General features: G+C 35.7%; 1 protein-coding gene across 3 annotated transcripts in view; it reads right to left on the bottom strand.

Annotated features, from left to right (window-relative positions):
* PHIP (pleckstrin homology domain interacting protein) overlaps window positions 1-18,890 on the bottom strand; it is a 106,179-nt gene that overhangs the window by 52,499 nt on the left and 34,790 nt on the right. For all 3 annotated transcript variants that reach the window (XM_040060607.2, XM_040060608.2, XM_040060609.2), the window contains exons 13-15: window positions 18,089-18,187; window positions 15,982-16,135; window positions 14,887-15,021 (exon numbers count right to left, since the gene is read on the bottom strand). In XM_040060607.2, coding sequence (XP_039916541.1) covers window positions 14,887-15,021; window positions 15,982-16,135; window positions 18,089-18,187 — 388 coding nt within the window. The remainder of the gene's footprint in view (window positions 1-14,886; window positions 15,022-15,981; window positions 16,136-18,088; window positions 18,188-18,890) is intronic.

The following is an 18,890-nucleotide window of genomic DNA, read 5'->3' as shown; positions in this document are numbered from 1 at the left end:
TACCCCAGTAGCAGCGCCTGCTGCGGTGTTCCACAACACCTGCCCCCTGCAAAACGCACTGACATACACAACCCACATTACACAGCTTAGCAACTACCTGTTTCTGGATTTCCTTCTCCTAATTTATTGGAGTGGGGAAGGAGTAAATTTGCGTAAAAACTCCACCTTTTATAGGAGAACTGCAAAGATTTTAAAAAAGGAATTTTTACCTGATACTCATTTTCTGTTTTCCAGTTCCATTAAGCCAGAACAAATGGGTTTTTGTTTTTCCCTGCAACCTGTCAATCAAGCAGAGGTGACCAATCACCACTCTGAATTTTCATGTCTTCAGCACCTCTTCAGAAAGCCCCTTTCTATTCTCCCCAGCAAAGCACTTTTGCATTTTCTTTAAAGAGACGTCAAACAAAATTCTTTCCCTAACTGTGGTAGGCCTATATATTGCCAGGAAAGAGGGGGGAGGGAAAAAAAAAAAAAAAAACAAAACGAAAAACAATGATATTCAGCCTTTAAACAGTAACCCTGTGCACTTCTGCAGCACCTTCCAGAGGCCATCAGCATTACTTTAAAAAGTTAACAAATCAAGCCTCAAAAATCCTGTGAGTTAGGTACTGTTTTTACTCCCTTACAGGCTGAGACAAAAACAAGAATTCTACATCTTTTCCCCACAGTCTTACAACACATCCACACCCCTGGACATCCCCCGGTGAGAGAGGCTACTACATCTATTGCTTTCAGGTCTTTCTTACTACAGGTAATTTCCCTAAAAGTCAAGTGAGTTTCTGGACTAGTGAAAGGGGAACATAAACCAATGCAAGTTTTACGTTCTATTTTGCCCAATATTCGAGAAGAAATGAACAGAAGTATCTCACAGAAAGAGATGGAAAATAAAAACAGAACTTCGAGCAAGTGACACTAATATCACAACAGTCAGGAATGCAGAATTAATTTAGTCTAAGCAAGATCCAACTACCACAGCAAAGTAACAACTTTGTGCTGCTTTTTGCATACAGAAAGCTCACTGTATTAAAGGGAGACAGTTTGGGAAAGCAAGTGGAAAGCAGACAGAATTTCACCACAATAATAAGCTTTGCAGAAATAAAGTTAAAAATCGCAAAAGAAGTATTTTTTACATAGAGGTTTCTGTTCCCTTACCCTTCCTCCAACAAAGGAAGCATCAGTGTCAAGCTTCCTAATGTTGAAGTCCTTCATAAATAGAATTCCAAGGTTCAACCTACATTTTGAATACTTTTTGTTCCACAGGAAAAACTACACAATGTGGGAAGAACTATTTGCTAACCATGGCGAGGGGAAAAATGAGAAACAGAAGGAAAAAAATCCAACTACTAAGATGATGGGTTTTTTAATCCTTTCTATCAAGAAATTGTTTGGATGAACCATTTTCAAGAAACCCCTGGAAATTAGAGCGCTAATTGGAAAACATTCCCTTCTTATGTAAAGGAAAAGTGTTCTACTATTTGGGGACAAGTACAGTGCAAATAGTTTTAATCTAAACGTGCCCAGAATCTGGTTTTAAAAAGTGCTTCTGGAAAGGGCAACTCTAAGACCTTTCAGCATAACCCTTCAAGTCTGAAGTACAAATATCTGGAAATAAAGATTCTTATGAAAAAAAGAAAATAATAATCCTGTTGAGAATAACCTTACAAGATATAATTACTATTCTAAATTAAAGAACAAAATCGACCAGAGTGTGCTACCTAGTAGAATTTTCTTTTCAATAAAACTATTTCAGGATTAATAGGCAACAACTTACAATAGAATTTTTTCCATAATAAAGCTAACATAGAGGAGCTAGTCATTTGAAACAGAAACTAAACATTAAGTTGCAAAAAGGGAAGCTGCAGTAAATCAGTGAAGCTGTTACTTCAGCAGGCTAGATAAAGAATTTCAGCAAGAAGGAAGCTGCCTTCCCCTCCCCATCGCTTTTAAATCAAAGATGCAAGAACTACATAAAGACAGTATCCCAAGAAGATATAATGTGCTTATTTTGTCTGGAACCTTCCCCTGCTGCACATAAGGGTAACAGTTATAAAAGGAAGAGACTGCTCATGACTACAGAAAAAGCATTGGTTAATTAAGAGCTGTCACAGAATCACGGAATTGTTTGGGTTGGAAAAGACCCTTAAGATCACATAGTTCCAGCCCCCTGCCATGGGCAGGGATACCTTCTAGAGCAGGTTGCTCAGAGCTCCATCCAGCCTGGCCTTGAACACTTTCAGGGATGGGGAGTCCCTAATTTCTCTTGGCATCCTGTTCCAGTGCTTCAACAAAGGCCGCGTCACAACAAGAGGTTGTGAAAAGTAAATGTGTTAAGACACTCCAGGTAGCAAAGCAAGTAGCAAGGATTTTTCAACTACAAATGGGGAAGAACCAGTGATACTATACAATGAGGACCAAGTAAAGATTATTTCTAGTCTCAGCTCCAAGAATTAGGAGTCCAATTTGCCCATGTTTTCACTAGCAAGGAAACACGTGGACATTGGTATATCCTGAAGGGAAGAATGCTGATGAAATAAGAGAATGAAAAATGGAAGACTTTTCCTCTCACTTTTGAGGAAAGCTTATCACTTGCCCCAAACGAGGGAGAATAAGAGTTGTCAAGCTTGTACACAAAGCAATATCTTAAATGCATAAAAATTATTTGTTGTATGGAAATGGAATAATAACACCTACATAGTGAGCTCAGTAGTAAGTATTTTTGATCTGTTATCAACAGATAGTATGAAACAGCTAAACCCTACTTTTCAAGAAGAGTATAAGACACAAGAGAAAAAGTAAAAAAATTCAAATAAAGTAAAAATTAATAAAGAGTTGAGAGTACCAGAGGAATTTAGCAGACTTTGTTCAGAAAAATAATTTTTTAATGCCAAGAAAATATAACTCATTCAATCTAGCTAGACTTCAGAATCTTAATATGATATTTAAACTTGATTCAAATGATTGTGACTAGTTGGAGAAATGCAGAGTAGGTAAACTTTTATAAAGAAAGGATACCAGTTACTGATTTTGGAAAGATACACGAAGCTAAAAGGATGTTATCACTAAAGTTTCTCAAGTCAGCCCTTTCTGTTATTGACTAAAGAAAAAAGAGCTCTTTGAAGAAAGTAACATTAGGGAATCATCCAGTGAGAACAGATTTGGGACAGCATAAATGATATCAACTGACGCAATTAAAAGCCAACAGGACAAAATGCAACAGAGCATGAATCTAATAAGATTATTAGAAATAACTTACACATTTAATGCCAGGAAAAAAAAAAAACAAAACACCAAAAAAAACCCCCTCATTCTACATAAAATAACAGCACACATTTCTATAACTTCTACGACAAGTCATCAGCACAGTTTTAAAATATAATTCTTTAAAAAATCTAAAAAAATCAGTGAACTAAAGCCTCTACTAGAAAAGATCACTGGGTACTCTTTGCAATACATCACATATAATGCAGCAACAAAAAGAAAGCTGCAATTCTAAACCATACCAGAAATGCATCCAGAAAAGAAAGTGCATATGGACAAACAGACAATGCTAAGAACAAAATCTTCCGAAGCAGTACAAGTAGTTTTTGCTTCTAATGTTCAAGATAAATAAATTCTAAGAGGAACAGCTACAGAGCCACTCATCGTGATAACACAAAACCACAGAGCTCAGCTTCTTTATATGAACACTAAGGAAAGTGGACTATTTTGTATGACTATACTAAAAGACCTTTAGCAGGAAGAGAACTGCTATACTTAAAGACGGTGAGAACTTCTCTACTTACATGCATAGGAACAAATAAATATTAGTAACAAGCAACATTCAAACTTGAAAAATGAAATTCAGGTTCTAATGATGACAACAATGGTATGCTAGAACAAATATCTAAAACTAGCTAAAAAACAGCACTAATTGTTTTATAAGTGATGAAACTACATCATAACTGTTCAAGTCAAATCAGCCTCCAAGTATCTGGAAGTTCCTTTGCAGGTTTGTACTCCCCTTTGCTTTAAAGAACAATCTTCAATCACAGCATGCTTCCATAAGCCAAAAAATATCTACTGCAAAGTAAAAGAGGTTGCTACTCATTTGGAGGAGTGGAAAGCAGACTTACTTTTTAAGCCAGTTAATAAAAATTTTTAAAAAACCAGCAGATCTTCAACACTGCTTCCAGAGCAGTAATAAGACATAAAATGATAGGAAGAAAACAAGTAATTAAATTCAGAATAACATATTTACTAAAAATGTTTCTATCTTCCTACCAGCCAAGTCAGTTATTCATTCAGGAATGTTGCATGTGTCTTGAAAAATAAATCTATCAGTTAAGAGGTCTGATAGGTCACCCACCCTGTGGATGCCTGAAGCTTTACAAAGGCTATATATATAAATTATTTACAGCTTTGTTGTTGTTGTTAAATTTTTTTCTTAATATACATCCTGCAAACTCAGTAGTGGCTTCTTCTATTTGAACTATTAGAGCATTATGCTCGTTTTGTTCTCCAGAACCTATTTCTCAGGATGTGCTCTTATGCACTATTCAAAGGTGGAACCTCTCAAAAATTTCAAACCATTTCAGAAGGACTATAGACAAACTGATACAAAATAATGTATTCATAACCTTACTTAGGTTATTCTGTATTTCACATAGCTACAAAACCTGACCTAAAAATACAATCCCACATAATTTCACTGAATAAGAAAGACTTTGTGAAGGCCACAGCATAGGAAATACTGTTTTCACATCTCTAGTTGCCATTGGAAATTATAATACATTGTTCATATTAGCAAGAGATGTGCCTTTTGGACATTAGTAAAAAAAAAAAAAAAAAAAAAAAAAAAAAAAAAAAAAAAAAAAAAAAAAAAATCACCTTGTGTGGCAGAAAATCCACGCACAGAGCATTGTGCTGAGGTGGCCTAAATGGAATCTGATGTTTCACACTGTTCTTTTGACACGCACTTCCAATCTTTTGGTCTGTCATTTAGCCTAAAACTAATCAAGTAGTTGCTAACAAAGACCTTGGTAAGCCTGATAGGTTTACTGTTTAAAGGAAAGGAAACAATATTGTAAGTGATATGATGATGCTATTATGGGTTTAGAGTTTGCCACTTGCGTTGAAAGTAAAAGTAGGATTAGAAAATAAGCAACCACACCACACAGATCAGTGGAAGAGCAGACTTTAGAAGATGGGGCAGGAAAAACATTTAGAATACACAAACATAAGTAACCATAGCATAGGAAGTGCCTAAAATGAAGTGTCCACTTGAAGTTAAAAATAAAGGACAGTCAACAACCAGCTCTCTGAAGGAGCAAGAGCACACAGAAAAATCCAATTGCAACTCAGTAGTCTCTGCTTGATTGACAACTTGCAGGAAGAAACCCTTTTGGCCTGCATTAGTTAATGCCATAACACTGACAGTAAATTCTAAACAAAACAAGGATTAAACTGCACTAAAACATTTAAACAGTCATTAACAGGGAATGTGTGTGCCCAAATTCACAAAAACTAGACATCATTGCCATTATAAAATACATTCCTACTACAGCCTCCAAGGGGTTTCTAATATTTTTGACTGATTAATATAAAAACATAAAACGTGTAAAGAGGGCAAAGAGACTGGGTAAGAAGACAACCAACACATCACTGCATCCAGACAGTCTGATTCTTCAGCTGTACTGCAGACTCTCCATTAATAGGACCAAAATTACACCCTCTGCAATTTCCATTGTAGAAATCAGGAAAATTCTTGTAGCTGGTTTCAGCTTGACCTTTTTATGGTCAAGTTCTGTACCTGATGACTTCTGTCACTGCGTATGCTAATAGCTCCAAATCAATATAAAATATATCCAAAGCTCTCAAAAGCTAAGAAAGTGTTTCTATTTTTTTCCAAAAGATCCATTGTTTAAAAGTTGGAGAAAATGTATAAGCTTAAAAAATAATCATACAATGCAACTACCATACATCCTAGAAAAGTAATTAAGGACTTTGAAAGAAACGCATGGAACCAGGAATAGCACCAGACAACTTTACATTAGACAATCAGTTAGCTACAGACTGGGGGACAAAACACTTGGACATTACCTTCAGCCATCTTATTCCTTAATTTCTGCGTATCACAACTTTCAACCTTAGCATCATTGTGTGAGATGATTTTAGGGTTGAGAGGTTTTCTGGGTTTGTGCACTTTTCGGGGGGGGGTGGGGGGTGGGGTTTTTTTTGTTTTTTGGGGTTTTTTTGGTTTTGTTTTGGGGGGGGTTGTTGTTGTTTGGGGTTTTTTTAATATATAATAAATGTTTAGTATATAATGTAAAAAATTATCTTCATTTACACATATTTACTTGTATATGTCTTTGAAAAGGCATATATTCACCATGGTAACTTCACGTAGTAAATGTAAAAAAATTAGCATGAATGTACTCGCTTCAAAGCTTTCTCACTGGATGCATGGCAATATGCATTTTCAGTTTCAAAAACAAGTTAAATGTTTTAAATACAATTATTGCTTTGTTAAATTGTATCACCCCATTTCCTGATTTTATGCCAGCATATCCAAGTATAATCTGTTTCACTATTACATCATTTGAAATAAAAACAGCATTTAGAGAGATACAGCTATAATCATCACATAACCAGATGAGCATGACCTTACAAGGTAGGTTAGTATCCGTTTGCTGATTCTACTGCTCCAACTGTTTTCAAAGGCAATCAAATGAAATAAAGGAATTTCAGAGATCACCTTTAAAAAAAAACACTTTTTGTTTCTTCAGCCCACGGCTTCTCAACAAAGAAGCAACCTGAAAAAGAAAACTAAAGACCAATACAAGCTAAGGTTTTTTCTTTACTATAGCACAACTGTAAGAGCTTGGGTCTTAACTTCAAGACTGGCCAGGAAATCAAGAGAACTAAAAATAAGTTTGAGTATTCACAAACTAGTTACATTCTTTTGATCACATGAAAGCATTCTTCACTGCATAAGTTAGAATGCAGTCAAACGAAAGCCACTACAGGAGAGATAAAAGTAAATAGGGTTTTAATGAGCAGTCCTGCACCATTCCAAGATCCTTCCAAACAGACCTTTTCTTTTACCTGGCTTTTGCAGTGGTAACTGTTAGAAATATAGTCATGATGTAACCCTTTAAGAGAAAGCAGATGCTGGAGCTTTATCTTCTCAAGTAAACACACAGAGATCTCCCAGTGCAGTAAAACTTTTGTTCTTCACAAACAGTATTTCAGGAATAACCAGACAAAACCACTACAACTTTTCAAAAACGTCTAGCAAAATTCATTTACACAACTGTCTCACTTCATGTACTTGACATTGATGTATAGAGATTAAAAATTTAATTTACAATTAACTGATTTTTAAAGTACCAATATGCAACCCTTTCTCTAAAAATTATATAGCACTGAGAGAGGGATCATGCATGTTTGTTTGAAAACTACATAAACAAGCTGAGGTCAATTTTCCCCTTTGGCGTGTTTTCTCTTGAACTTGTGGTAAAACAATTACATTAAGTCAGTCATGCTAAATACCTGGTCTTCATGTCTTGCTAAGAAATCCTGACCAGCTCTCTCAACCACAGCTCAGTATTTTCACCTTCCTGAAAATAAGCACTGAATCATGGAATTTGAGACTACATTAGAGAAGCCAGCCCAAGCTATGAATCAAATTGGTAAGATAGGATAAGACATTCAGATTTTACAATTCTATAGTTGAAAGTAGATGATGCTCATATTTTATAATTCTATAGCTAAAAAGTTTGCAGAGTCATTAACAATTTCAGCTTGCTGCAAAACTGAGCTTTTTTTTAATTTAGTTTGGGGTTTTTGTTGGCTTGCAGTTTTTTCCTAAGGATTACTAACTTCTGCAGTACTTTCCTGATTCCAACCAAGAAGATACGCAAAAAAACAGCCCTCCAAGTTTGTTAGCTCTGATAAAGTAGCTTATACCTGTTGCACTTTATGATCAACAACATATTTGTAAAGTCCTTTAAAGAGTTTTTCAGTACCAAGAACTATAGAATTGCTCTTCCCTATTAATACAGTTGTAAAAGAAAATGACTATATTTAAGCTTTGTTCTAGCAACATAATGCCAAGTCATATAACTTTATCTTGCTGAAAGGATCCATAACTATTTACTATTCCAGTAAGATATTCTTTCATCCTTTCAGAAATAAGTTTCCTCCCCATTTCTCTTTTAGCTGTCATGATTTTAATTTAGAAGAAAAAAAATCCAAAAAATAATCATATCTTTGTTAATGCAGTTAAATCCATAATTTATCCTAAAATTTTCAGTAATTTGCTTCTGGGCTGACAATTTTAAATGAAGTTGGACAAAAAAAAAGTGATGCTAAGTTTATATGTAAATTGCAACTGCAAAACTTCAACTTATTAGAAAACTGTTACTTTTTAATTCAGCTGCTTACATTGTACCTGCTTCAATGTGTATTTTGACACATATGGGAGGAAACTATTCTCATCATACTAACCTATCTTTGAATAAGCTGTTAAACTCTTTTTCAAAAATAAACACAGAAGTCTGTAAATCCTTACTTTGTTTTTAAAATGCTCATATGAAGGTCTAGGTTTCATAATCTGTTGAAATTTAAACAACATTGTAAAGAACACATATAAATCACAAGTCACACGCTTTCTAGTTCTGGATACAATGTCTATTTATATAAGATGTTACTAGTGCATTTTAAATGAAAATATAGGATAATTCATCATTAACATCTAACAGAAGACTGCCTAGAAACAAAGAAAACAGCTAGAATCCTGGTACAGAGATTTAAAGCAAAATATGCCCCAGTTTTTTTTTTAAAAAAAAACTATCTTTTTTTCTTAGTACCTGTAAGAAGCCTCATCCTACCTTACACCAACTACAGCTATCAAAGACATTATTGTCCTCCTAGGTCTCAGTAAAAGAGTGTATCTTAGCTCCAATATCAGAGTTTTTCAAAAACAGCCAAAAAATGGAACTGTGGCCTGTAACTTCTCCAGTAGCGATGCAACAGGCATGTCAGCCTGCCCCTCAGGCCTTGCAATTTTAAAGGTTTATTTTGTTTTATTTCTTTGTCCTGATCATTTCCATGAAAGTGGGACTGAGGGCATAAGAATGACAAAATACCAATTCAAGCACTAAGTGTTACACTGCTATTTTTGAACTACCGATATGGTTTCCAAGGCAAACAGCATTTATTAAGTGAAGAGTAAGCATTTACACAGAGGAGAACAGTGGTGGTTCTGGGGGAGATTGAAGCTTTTCTTTCACAAGTATAACTGAGTTACTTGCCATTTCAAAGGAAGCTGAAGGTGGGAAAGGGGAAGAGCAGGTTCAGTTAGAATATTTTCTTTTTCTTTCTCCTCCTCCAAAAGAATCAGAAGGTTGCTTTAAATGACTACTTTAGAGTTCAAGTTGTAATGCATTTCTAAAACATATCCTTGGTATTTCTATATGCTCTCATGAAATGTGCTTTGGCATTGAGAAAAAGACTTACACAATTCTCAACAGGTAAGAGATATACATACTGTGATGTGCAAGTGTCGAAGGCTAAGGTGGCTTAGCCTTCCAGCAAGTCAGCTAGTGACAAAGGTAGGAGGATTTTGAAGTTCTTCTTTTGAAGATCTGTGAATTTAATACCAAATTGTCAAAACTTTTTTTTTTTTTGTATCAGTATTTCAAAGCATTCCTCGCAACACGATGAAAGAACTAAGGCCATCTAAGCCCCAAGTTCCAAGGGAGTTCCAGAACTACCACCCAGAGCATGTTAAGGATACCCTAACACACAACAGTGCTCAGAAAGACTCTTAGCGCTGAGGTAATGTCCCAAGAATCAGTCCAAATGAACACTTCACATCTGAGAATACATTAAGATTACAAATAAGGAAAAGCCTGACCTTAACAGGCTGTCAGGCACACTGGAGGCACCCAAGGCACACATATGTCAGACATAAGGCGGCTCACTGCTAGCTACAGCTAAGCCTGACTTCTCAGAGAAGCAAATCACAATGGGAGTCAATCAAGAAAGACAGAAGAACAACACCTAGTCATGAAAGATCTTTTGTTGTTGGCTCTCTTTGGGTATTTCTTTGAAATCTGTTGTACAGGAGAATATTTTTTTCTTTAAAGGCTTCAATATTCCTACTTGATTAATGTCTACATTACACAAAGATTTCGTAAACATCATAAGGCTCATCTTTATCAATTAAAACATAGGCTTTCTCTTTCAGTAATTGCAATAACTACCTACAGAATCTGCCTAGTCAGATATCAGATTCAGGCAAAGCAATGACATTCAAAGATACAGTAAGAATTCCAGTGTTCTATAGTGACAAAAAGCTGTAAAAATGCCTGGTCTCCCCTGATCTTTCATTCTTGCTACTGTTGTATAGCTCCTTACTTTCAAAAACATAGTTTAATGTAACAGAAGTCACCATATGCAACTGTTCATAAAGCTATGCTATAAACCAAATTATTTTTTAAAAATTAAAAAAAATAAACAAACAAAAACCAAAAACAAACCCCAAGTAAACAAAAAAGAAAGAATGAACAGAACTACAGGCCTGTACATATCCTAAAATCTTCTTCTAATATTCTTTTACAGGGCAGCCCGTTCATGGGACAAGAACTGTAAGTTTTATCACAGGAGAAACCTATACTCAGAAGCCCCAGAAAAAATGCTTTTTGCAAGCAGTCTGAGTCGGCAGAGTCCATTCCCAAGAGTACTGCTTAGAGGAAAGTGTGCTTTAGTGAAACTGCCTAAGCCCAGAAACTAACAATCAAGGGCAGCATCGTAACACCACAAACCTACTTAGGGTCAGACCCAAGGAACACCAATACTTAAAGTCTAAATTACACCACCGACAAAACCCCCATTACCAAACCAAGCAAATACCCATGCATCCACTTGACATTACTAGACATATCTCCATTTAGATCTGAAATATTAAGTCCCTGTAGTTTTCTTTTTCTGCCTTCATGTGTTCGCAACATTGAGAAACTTTTGTCTAACTAAAGCCTAAGGGCTGAGCTGCAGCACATACCATCCAAGTGACAACCCTGGCATTCCTAAGAAACCAACAGCATCACACCTATTAGGAAGTAACTTAGTGGGAACATCTGAAAGAAAACAAATGCTATGACAAGAACTGAGTGGTGTACACCTTCTATTTATGACCTGACAGAACATTAATCCTCCAAACACAAAAGCTTACCTGAAGGCAATGAACTTCTACCACTTTCTAATTTACCTAGAACATGACTTGCATACTCAAAAAAACTAGCCAGTGCCTAACAAGCTTCAAATTCAAATTTCTCCATAGTGGCACAACTATGGGAATCGGGAAAATTGGGAAGAAGTCCTGTCTAGGACATTTATAGCCAAGATGCTCTCCTGAGTAACTAACTGGCAGGCGTTGAGTGCTTTACTACTGAGGATAGAACAGAATCTAGGTCTATAATTTCCTAACTCTAACAAGCTAAATTAATCCAAAAGAATGAATGCCACCTGCTCCTGTGGAAAGCAAGGACTTCCCTCAGTTGCAGGAAAGGTTCCTTACCACACAAGGGATACAGATGCCTCATTGCAGCTTTGAGTAAGGAACTGCACTTCAAATATAACTTTATGTACATTATCATGCAGCTGCTTTCACCAGATAGCCCACCATTCAGTGTATTTTTTCACCTGGATCATCTTCCAAGACACCTACAGGTCATACACAGTTCAGCAAAATTAACTACAATTTAAACATTTATAAGAGTCTGTGCTGCTCTTCTGTAGCAACAACACTATTTTTGTGAAATACATAAGCTCTGAAACACTTGGCTAAAGAAACCACTTAAGATAGCCTGTTTCTTCAGAATGCCTCTTTGTACCTGGGAAATACAGCAGATGAAACAGCCCTAATATTGCACCAAGAACACATCCTTCATTAGCAGCTCTATTAGGACTAGTGTGAATATGATACAGGCCAAAACTCAAATACCTGCATCTGCACATGCAATTTAAAACCATCTCAAGACTTACTTGCTGAATCTCAATATTGCCTAAAATGCTTTAACCATCTCACACTCTAGATACTTCTATGGCAAATTTCATTCTCTGGCATACTGAATATGCTCCCTGAGTGAAGGTGACTCAAGTCACTGAATTAAACCACTTATGAATGTCCATGGACTCTGACACCAAGTTATGTAATAATTACACAACTAGATCAAATGAAATGAAGACTACAGGTGAAAACATGAAATATATAAAGTATATATACTTACTGAGAGTAAACCCAAGTGGCATTAATTTATGGGACTGAGATTACTATTAATGAAAAAGACCAAAATCTGGCAAACAGACCAAAGATGCTTAAAACAGACCAAAAATGCTTCACACATTATCAAAGATGCTTCAAATTAACCAAAATTATGACTATTGATTTCATAGCAAATCTTCAGTTTAAAAACTTGGGAAAGAATGTTCTGCAGGACCACCAGAGTCAGCTAGTGGGATCAGATTGCAACCAGCAAGGAACAAATAAATGGAGGAATCAAAGTTTAAGTTAAATACAAAGCAAACAGTATTTTTGGTTACTATGATTTTCTTTGCAATCTCATATTCACTGACTGGATAAAAGAATTATGTTTCAAACTAACTGACACTGCTTGCATCCCTTAGGGGGCTGTTTTGGTGGGTTTTTTTGTTTGGTTGGTTGGTTTTTGTGGTTTTTTGTTTGTTTGGGGGGGGTTGTTTGTTTGTTTTGTTTTTTGGGTTTTGGGGGTTTTTTTAGGTTTGGAGTTTTTTTGTTTGTTTGGGATTTTTTTTTTTTTTTTTTTTTAATGTTGACAATGAAGGTATTTTGGGCGGGGTGGAAAGTAATTTAAAAACACCCAACTCTACTTTAGGCATATGCCACAAGGCTTTAGATGTACAAAGCAATCCATCTAGGAGAGAAATACCTGACTGGACTAATATTAAGCCAACAGTCATTCTATGATTTTGCTAATTCAATCAATTCCCCCAGGGCCTGCACCATTTTTTTAGGAACTCTTGTTATGGGAAAGCCACCAAGTGCTACTTCTGGTACCACAGACCAGGCAATCATAATGACAGATTCTTGAATTGTAAAACAGACATTTGCCATTTGTTTTTTTGTTTAGGAAATAGAGAAGACTGGCAGCTCTGTATGAATTAATTTACCCCGCTGTAGTAAACCAGAACACTTTACCTTTGCAGCTCTGCAGAGGTGACTGCACAAAGTCCTCTGCCTGCCACCTATCACCTAAGTAAACTTCTGATTTGCAGCCATGTCTTTTGAAGAATCAAACACAGAAGACAGTCTGGTGAAATAGTCCATAGAGAAATGTCTCTCTGGCATACCTGGCTCAGACAGTGTAATTCTTTGGTTTGAGATGAACTGATTGCTAGATTTACAATTCCCCTCACCTCACACAGCAGGCAGACTTTCTCATAAAAGAAATTTCTAGCATAAAGCACAGATTACTAGCTGCTGAGATCTTCTGATTGTCTACAAATTTCTCTGACTCCAAAGATCTTAAAATATGTATGACTACTATCTTCTTTAGGTGTTTATGTTGCATGGCACTCTTGAAATAAATATTTCAGTCTTCGGGGGGCTGTCTAATATCACAGGCACCTGTAATTTAGATTCTGATAACTCTTATATGGACTTGGTTTAAAAGGAGCAGATGAGCTCAGACTCTGACCTAAACTCCATGAAAACTGTCATACATTCATTGTAAGTAGAACTGGAAATGCAAGCTAACTATGCAACGAGAACATACACCTCAACTGGCAACAGTGAATAGCACCAAGTAATGAAGATGTGTGCTCATAGCTCCAGTGTGATAGATTGTCTTGGATCCTTCATAAGCTCAGTTACAGAAACCACTGCAGAACGAACATTACTCAACCTAGGTCATTGCTGAAGAAATCTAGGTTGCACTCTCTCTGATTAAAATTTGCTCATTTTCTCAAAGAGTTTATGAACTCTACTGTACTGCACTGTATCTTAAAACCTTTTTTTATGTTCAGTGACTTTACTGGCTTGAGCTAATTTCTAAATGTCCATTATCTTTTTATAAATGTATCTATGGTTGGTCTCTTTTTCAGGTGATCTTCTTTATGCTGGTCTCCAAGACTGCCATTCCACTACAGCTGAAGCCCATTTGCCTACTCTCAAGCATTCCAAATGATTGTGAATATTCAGCAAAGGCTTTTGTAATTTTGTTCATGAGACAAAGTCTGAATTGCACAATACATCATTACCTTTTTTGAGGAAACAGATATGTACAAAGACCCATTTAATATCAAGAAACAGATGAAAATACCTATTGCATTCATCTTGCAGGAGAATTGGTTTAGTGCAGAACAGACCAAATTTGAAACCTGCATGTGGAGGAGCTCTACACAGAAAGGATGACAGTATTCCATCCAATGAGCCAAGGCAATATACAACAACTTTATATGAAATCAGGAGACTCTTGAACAGCTTTAGCCAGATTAAGAATTAGTAACACAAAAATAAATCAAGTTCCACCTAGGCTCCCCAGGCAGGAAAAAGAGCACTAAATGAGGGTCTTTGTCACCCTCTTACATATGACCTCTGACAATGTAACCAACATTACAATTTTGTGTGGATCAAGCATATAGAAATAAAGTACTATGAAATACAGCCAAAGAAACAACTTCTAACATTTTTCAGATTTACTCTTTGCCCCACTGAATTGAAAAGGAATTTCTTGTGACTTCACCAGATACAGGATCTTGCTCTATACATAAATCATACTTCAAGATAGCCTACATAAGAATGTACTAAAAGCAGAAGGTTTAGAACAATTTCTTTGGCATATCTGTATAAAGCAAAATAATTACCATGTTGAAGTAAGACCGGATTTTGACCCCTCTTGCTAAATCCCAAACTATGACATTTCCATCATGTCCAGCAGAGAAGAGAACTCTTGGATCAAATGGATGAGGTTCAAGCACAAACACTTCATCTTCATGTCCCTGAAAATAAAGAGAAAGCAGAATGAAAAGAGTATTGTATCGAATACTTACCCAAGGATTCAACATGGTAACACTAGCAGCTGCCACATTAACCTATGAAGATATCCAGCAAAAAACTACTTTAACCACACTTGTTTCTTTTTGGTAGCAGTGGATCACACTCTTTTCTTTTCAGTTGCAATTTTACCTTCCTAAGTAGTATGTCAAGTACACCACCTTCAAAAGCATGTTTCAATATTTTCACCAGGATTTTAAAAAGATTAGTATCCACAACACTTGGCATCTTGGGGTCTGAATATTCCACAGATTTCCATTTTTCTTCAGCAGGCTATCCATTAGAAATTTAACTTAAACTCATAAAGAATGAACTATATAACTTAAAAGTTAGAGAAGAACATCTTCAAAATTAATGCTATATTTTAGAGATTTGCATTAAGTATTTCCATCTCTAAGCAGAGTATCACGATGAACCTAGAGTTCGCCATTTTCTCAATTAGAAAAGAAGTGTCAGAGATTAGTAAAACTGCTGATTTGTTTTAGCTAGAAGACTAATTTTTTGTACTCATGGAATGATTAGGTTGCAGAAGTGTCTCTGGTTAAAGAGGGCAAATTTACCCATTAACAGTATTTCAAAACATCACATTAAATAAAGAATAAAAAACTAACATTTCCTTCTCTCCTTCAAGAGAGAACTCCATTAAAAAAAACCAAAAACAAAAACCCCAAACACCAAACAAAGTCCAAAATTAGTTTCAGACATCTTGAACAGCAGTGGTTATTTGCAACTTTATGTTTTTGTTTTCTAATAAGCAGCTGATAGACATCACTATTACACTTCAATTATCTGGAAACATTTGTCATGGCAGTTTTCAGACAGGAAAAACCACGTAAGGAGGAATGTTGATGATGTATAAATAAATTCTGCATTCAAGAATGATAAATCAAGATGGTACATCTTACCATGAGAACGTGAATGAGCTGACCAGTGAAAGAATTCCAGACTTTCAGAGTCATATTATTAACTGCAGTTATAACAGAGTTATCATGGCGGTCCCATGCCACCATGGTCACTTTCAGCTTTGTGATTTTATCTTCAACTCCTTGAAAACTTTGTCTAAAATGAAAGAGTAAAAAATTTCAATGTAATCCTACTTTGCCAAAATAGTTTAACGCTACTAAGAAGTGAAAATATTTCTCTATTTTATTGTATTTTTAAGAATATTTCTTCAAGAAACCAGAGAAATTGAAGATGTTTTCTATAATGTAGCACATACAATCACAAAGAATTGTAGATACTTAAACAGTGACTTCCAGAAAATGCGCTCTGATACATCTAACTTACTTAAATTGATAGCTACAGTATTTTTTTGACATCTAAAGAACAAAAATCCAAATTAATCAACCAAGTAACAATAAGTTGTCCAAAAGAACATTTTAATAAGTAGTTCTCAATATGGAGAGAAGTATTCTATACATTTAAATAATCTAAATTGTCAGGCAATATTGAGTACTACACCACTACCCTGCCATCATTTCACTATTGGTAATAATGACACTTAATCTTGCATAAAACCCAAACAATAGTAATCTATAATATAAACTATCAGAATACCCAGAAATTACATTTTCGGCAGTGTGATTTAAAGACTAATCATCCTTGAATTCTCTAGCACATTTACTTCTATGAAAACATCAACTAAATGCAACAATAGCATATTACCACTAAGTAGGCAAAATACAGAATCTTCCATACAGTAAGCACTAAAACACATTGCACAATAGTATGTATTGTAAAACTCAATAACAGAAAATGTAGTTAAAGCCGAATTCCCTTCTAGATTCAATGCAGAACCCAGGAGACTTTATAAGCTGAATTTACTCTTTCCTTTCAGTGCAGCGATTTCATTTTCTTTGATAAAACTGTTCTTGTGCAGAAAAGATCAAATTTGGAACTGCACTTACTCCTCTCGTCACAAGGATAAAACTGAATTCTGCTATAGGTGCTTTACTAAAATGAACATTTCAGTTTCTCAGACAAATTCAGCATTTATGACCACAGTGAAGAAGAATCCATTCATTCCTCTTTTGCCCAGTATCAGTTAAAATTGAGAATTTTTACTGAGAATAACTCAGTCTGTTATCAATGTACCCGTGTTTTATACACTCTTGTCCAACAGTTAGATACCTATGTTTTGTTGCATCTGTCCATAACTGACATGATAACGTCTGATCTAAACATCTAATTAAATTACAGCTTATTTAGCCTTCTCTTCCAACCCTTTCTTGGTCTTACAGATATCTTTCCACAGATTATTCCTGAAACCATTATAGTATTTTTTCTACTAAATGTCCTGCAAATTACTCAGTATGAAGAGCAAGGGGAAAAAGGTTTATCCCTTAAACCTGTTACAAATCTTTTTAATTTATGTCATCTGGAAAACATCTTCATGCCAAAATAAAAAGGTGCAAGCCACAATTCCTACTAAGTCATTCTCCATCTTCAAGCCTCTTTTGTTGCTTGTTCTAGTGTACAGAAGCTTCCCACACCTACAAACTCTTGTAAACTCTCAGATTGATTTAACAAATGAGAAACTATTACAGAGCCAGCAATTTCTTTGTTCTGGAATGCTGTATGAAAAGGACCCAATACTGCTTTTCTGGGCATGCACATTCCACAATAGCTGTAAATATTACTCAAATGCAAGCAGTCTGAAGAAGAGATCTGCCCTGGTTTTCTTGCTCCAGAAATAAATGTCTATGTAAAAAAAACATATAAATTTGACCTTCAATGGGTTTTAATTAACTTTTATTCTTTTAATCTAATCAAAATACTAGTGGTACTATTATCAAAACAAGCTAATTTCCACAGCTGGATATGTGGTCAAATATTTATTTTCGTTGGATTTCAAGAGCCAGATAAGCATTCAGTGCATTTACGCAATAATAACTTAAGCTTTCTCTTTTTCTTTTCTCTCACTGTCTTATTTAATTTTTTTTAGTAAGTCAGCAAATTATATCAGAGGCCCTTAAGAATCTATGCGATAGCAGAACATTTTACATCACTTACCCTGCTGGGCGAGTAGCCATATCTAACAAAATGCTTTTCCATTCCCTTCGCTTAAATTGCCAGATTCGTGCTGTTCCATCACGGCTTCCACTCACAAATCTAACAAAAGGGGGAAAAGGTTACTCAGAGATCAAAGATCTATACAGAAAAGACACCTGAAAATTAATTTTTGAATTTAGAATTCAAAACCAGAAGGTATGAGAAGTCCAAACAGTGTCAAAATGCCGTGAAAGTGGCTTGAGGTTGAAAACCTTTTCCACACCAGCAAAAAAAATTTGCAAGGCCTCCAAAAAGTCAAATCTGTTCCCTATCCTGAGCCCCTGTTCTATGACCTTTGGTGCACCTTGCTGAGTGTCCACCTCTGCAGTGGCAGAGGGACACCACAACCCAACGAGCATTCCAAGGGACTGACCCTATCACACCAGGTCAAGAGGAGAGCCCCACCAGTAGAAGTACAGACAGGACTTAAAACCTGTTCCCAATAAGTTAGCATTAAACACTGAGTTACGTATTATGATGTTTATATGAAGAAGTGTTTCCCAGCCCGAGTTTCTCTCCCACACTTTTCTTGCCCTTTTTTAGAGGTTCAGGGAGGGGTAGGAGGAGGAGAAAGAGGTGGGTGAAACTTGGTTGACAACTATTTGAATCATGATAAAAGTGTACATTAGAACATCAAATAAGTGAAAGTGTCGGATGCTTCATAAATAAACCAAAGTCTTTTCTTTAGCATCCTTCATATCCAACATCCAGAACTTAAAATGAAACATTAAAAAAAGCATTAGGCTAGCTAAACAAAACATTG

This window comes from Hirundo rustica, chromosome 3, assembly GCF_015227805.2.
Source record: "Hirundo rustica isolate bHirRus1 chromosome 3, bHirRus1.pri.v3, whole genome shotgun sequence".
Classification (NCBI taxonomy): domain Eukaryota; kingdom Metazoa; phylum Chordata; class Aves; order Passeriformes; family Hirundinidae; genus Hirundo; species Hirundo rustica.
Note: the sequence above shows the minus strand (reverse complement) of the source record. Positions and strands in the feature narration are given on the sequence as shown.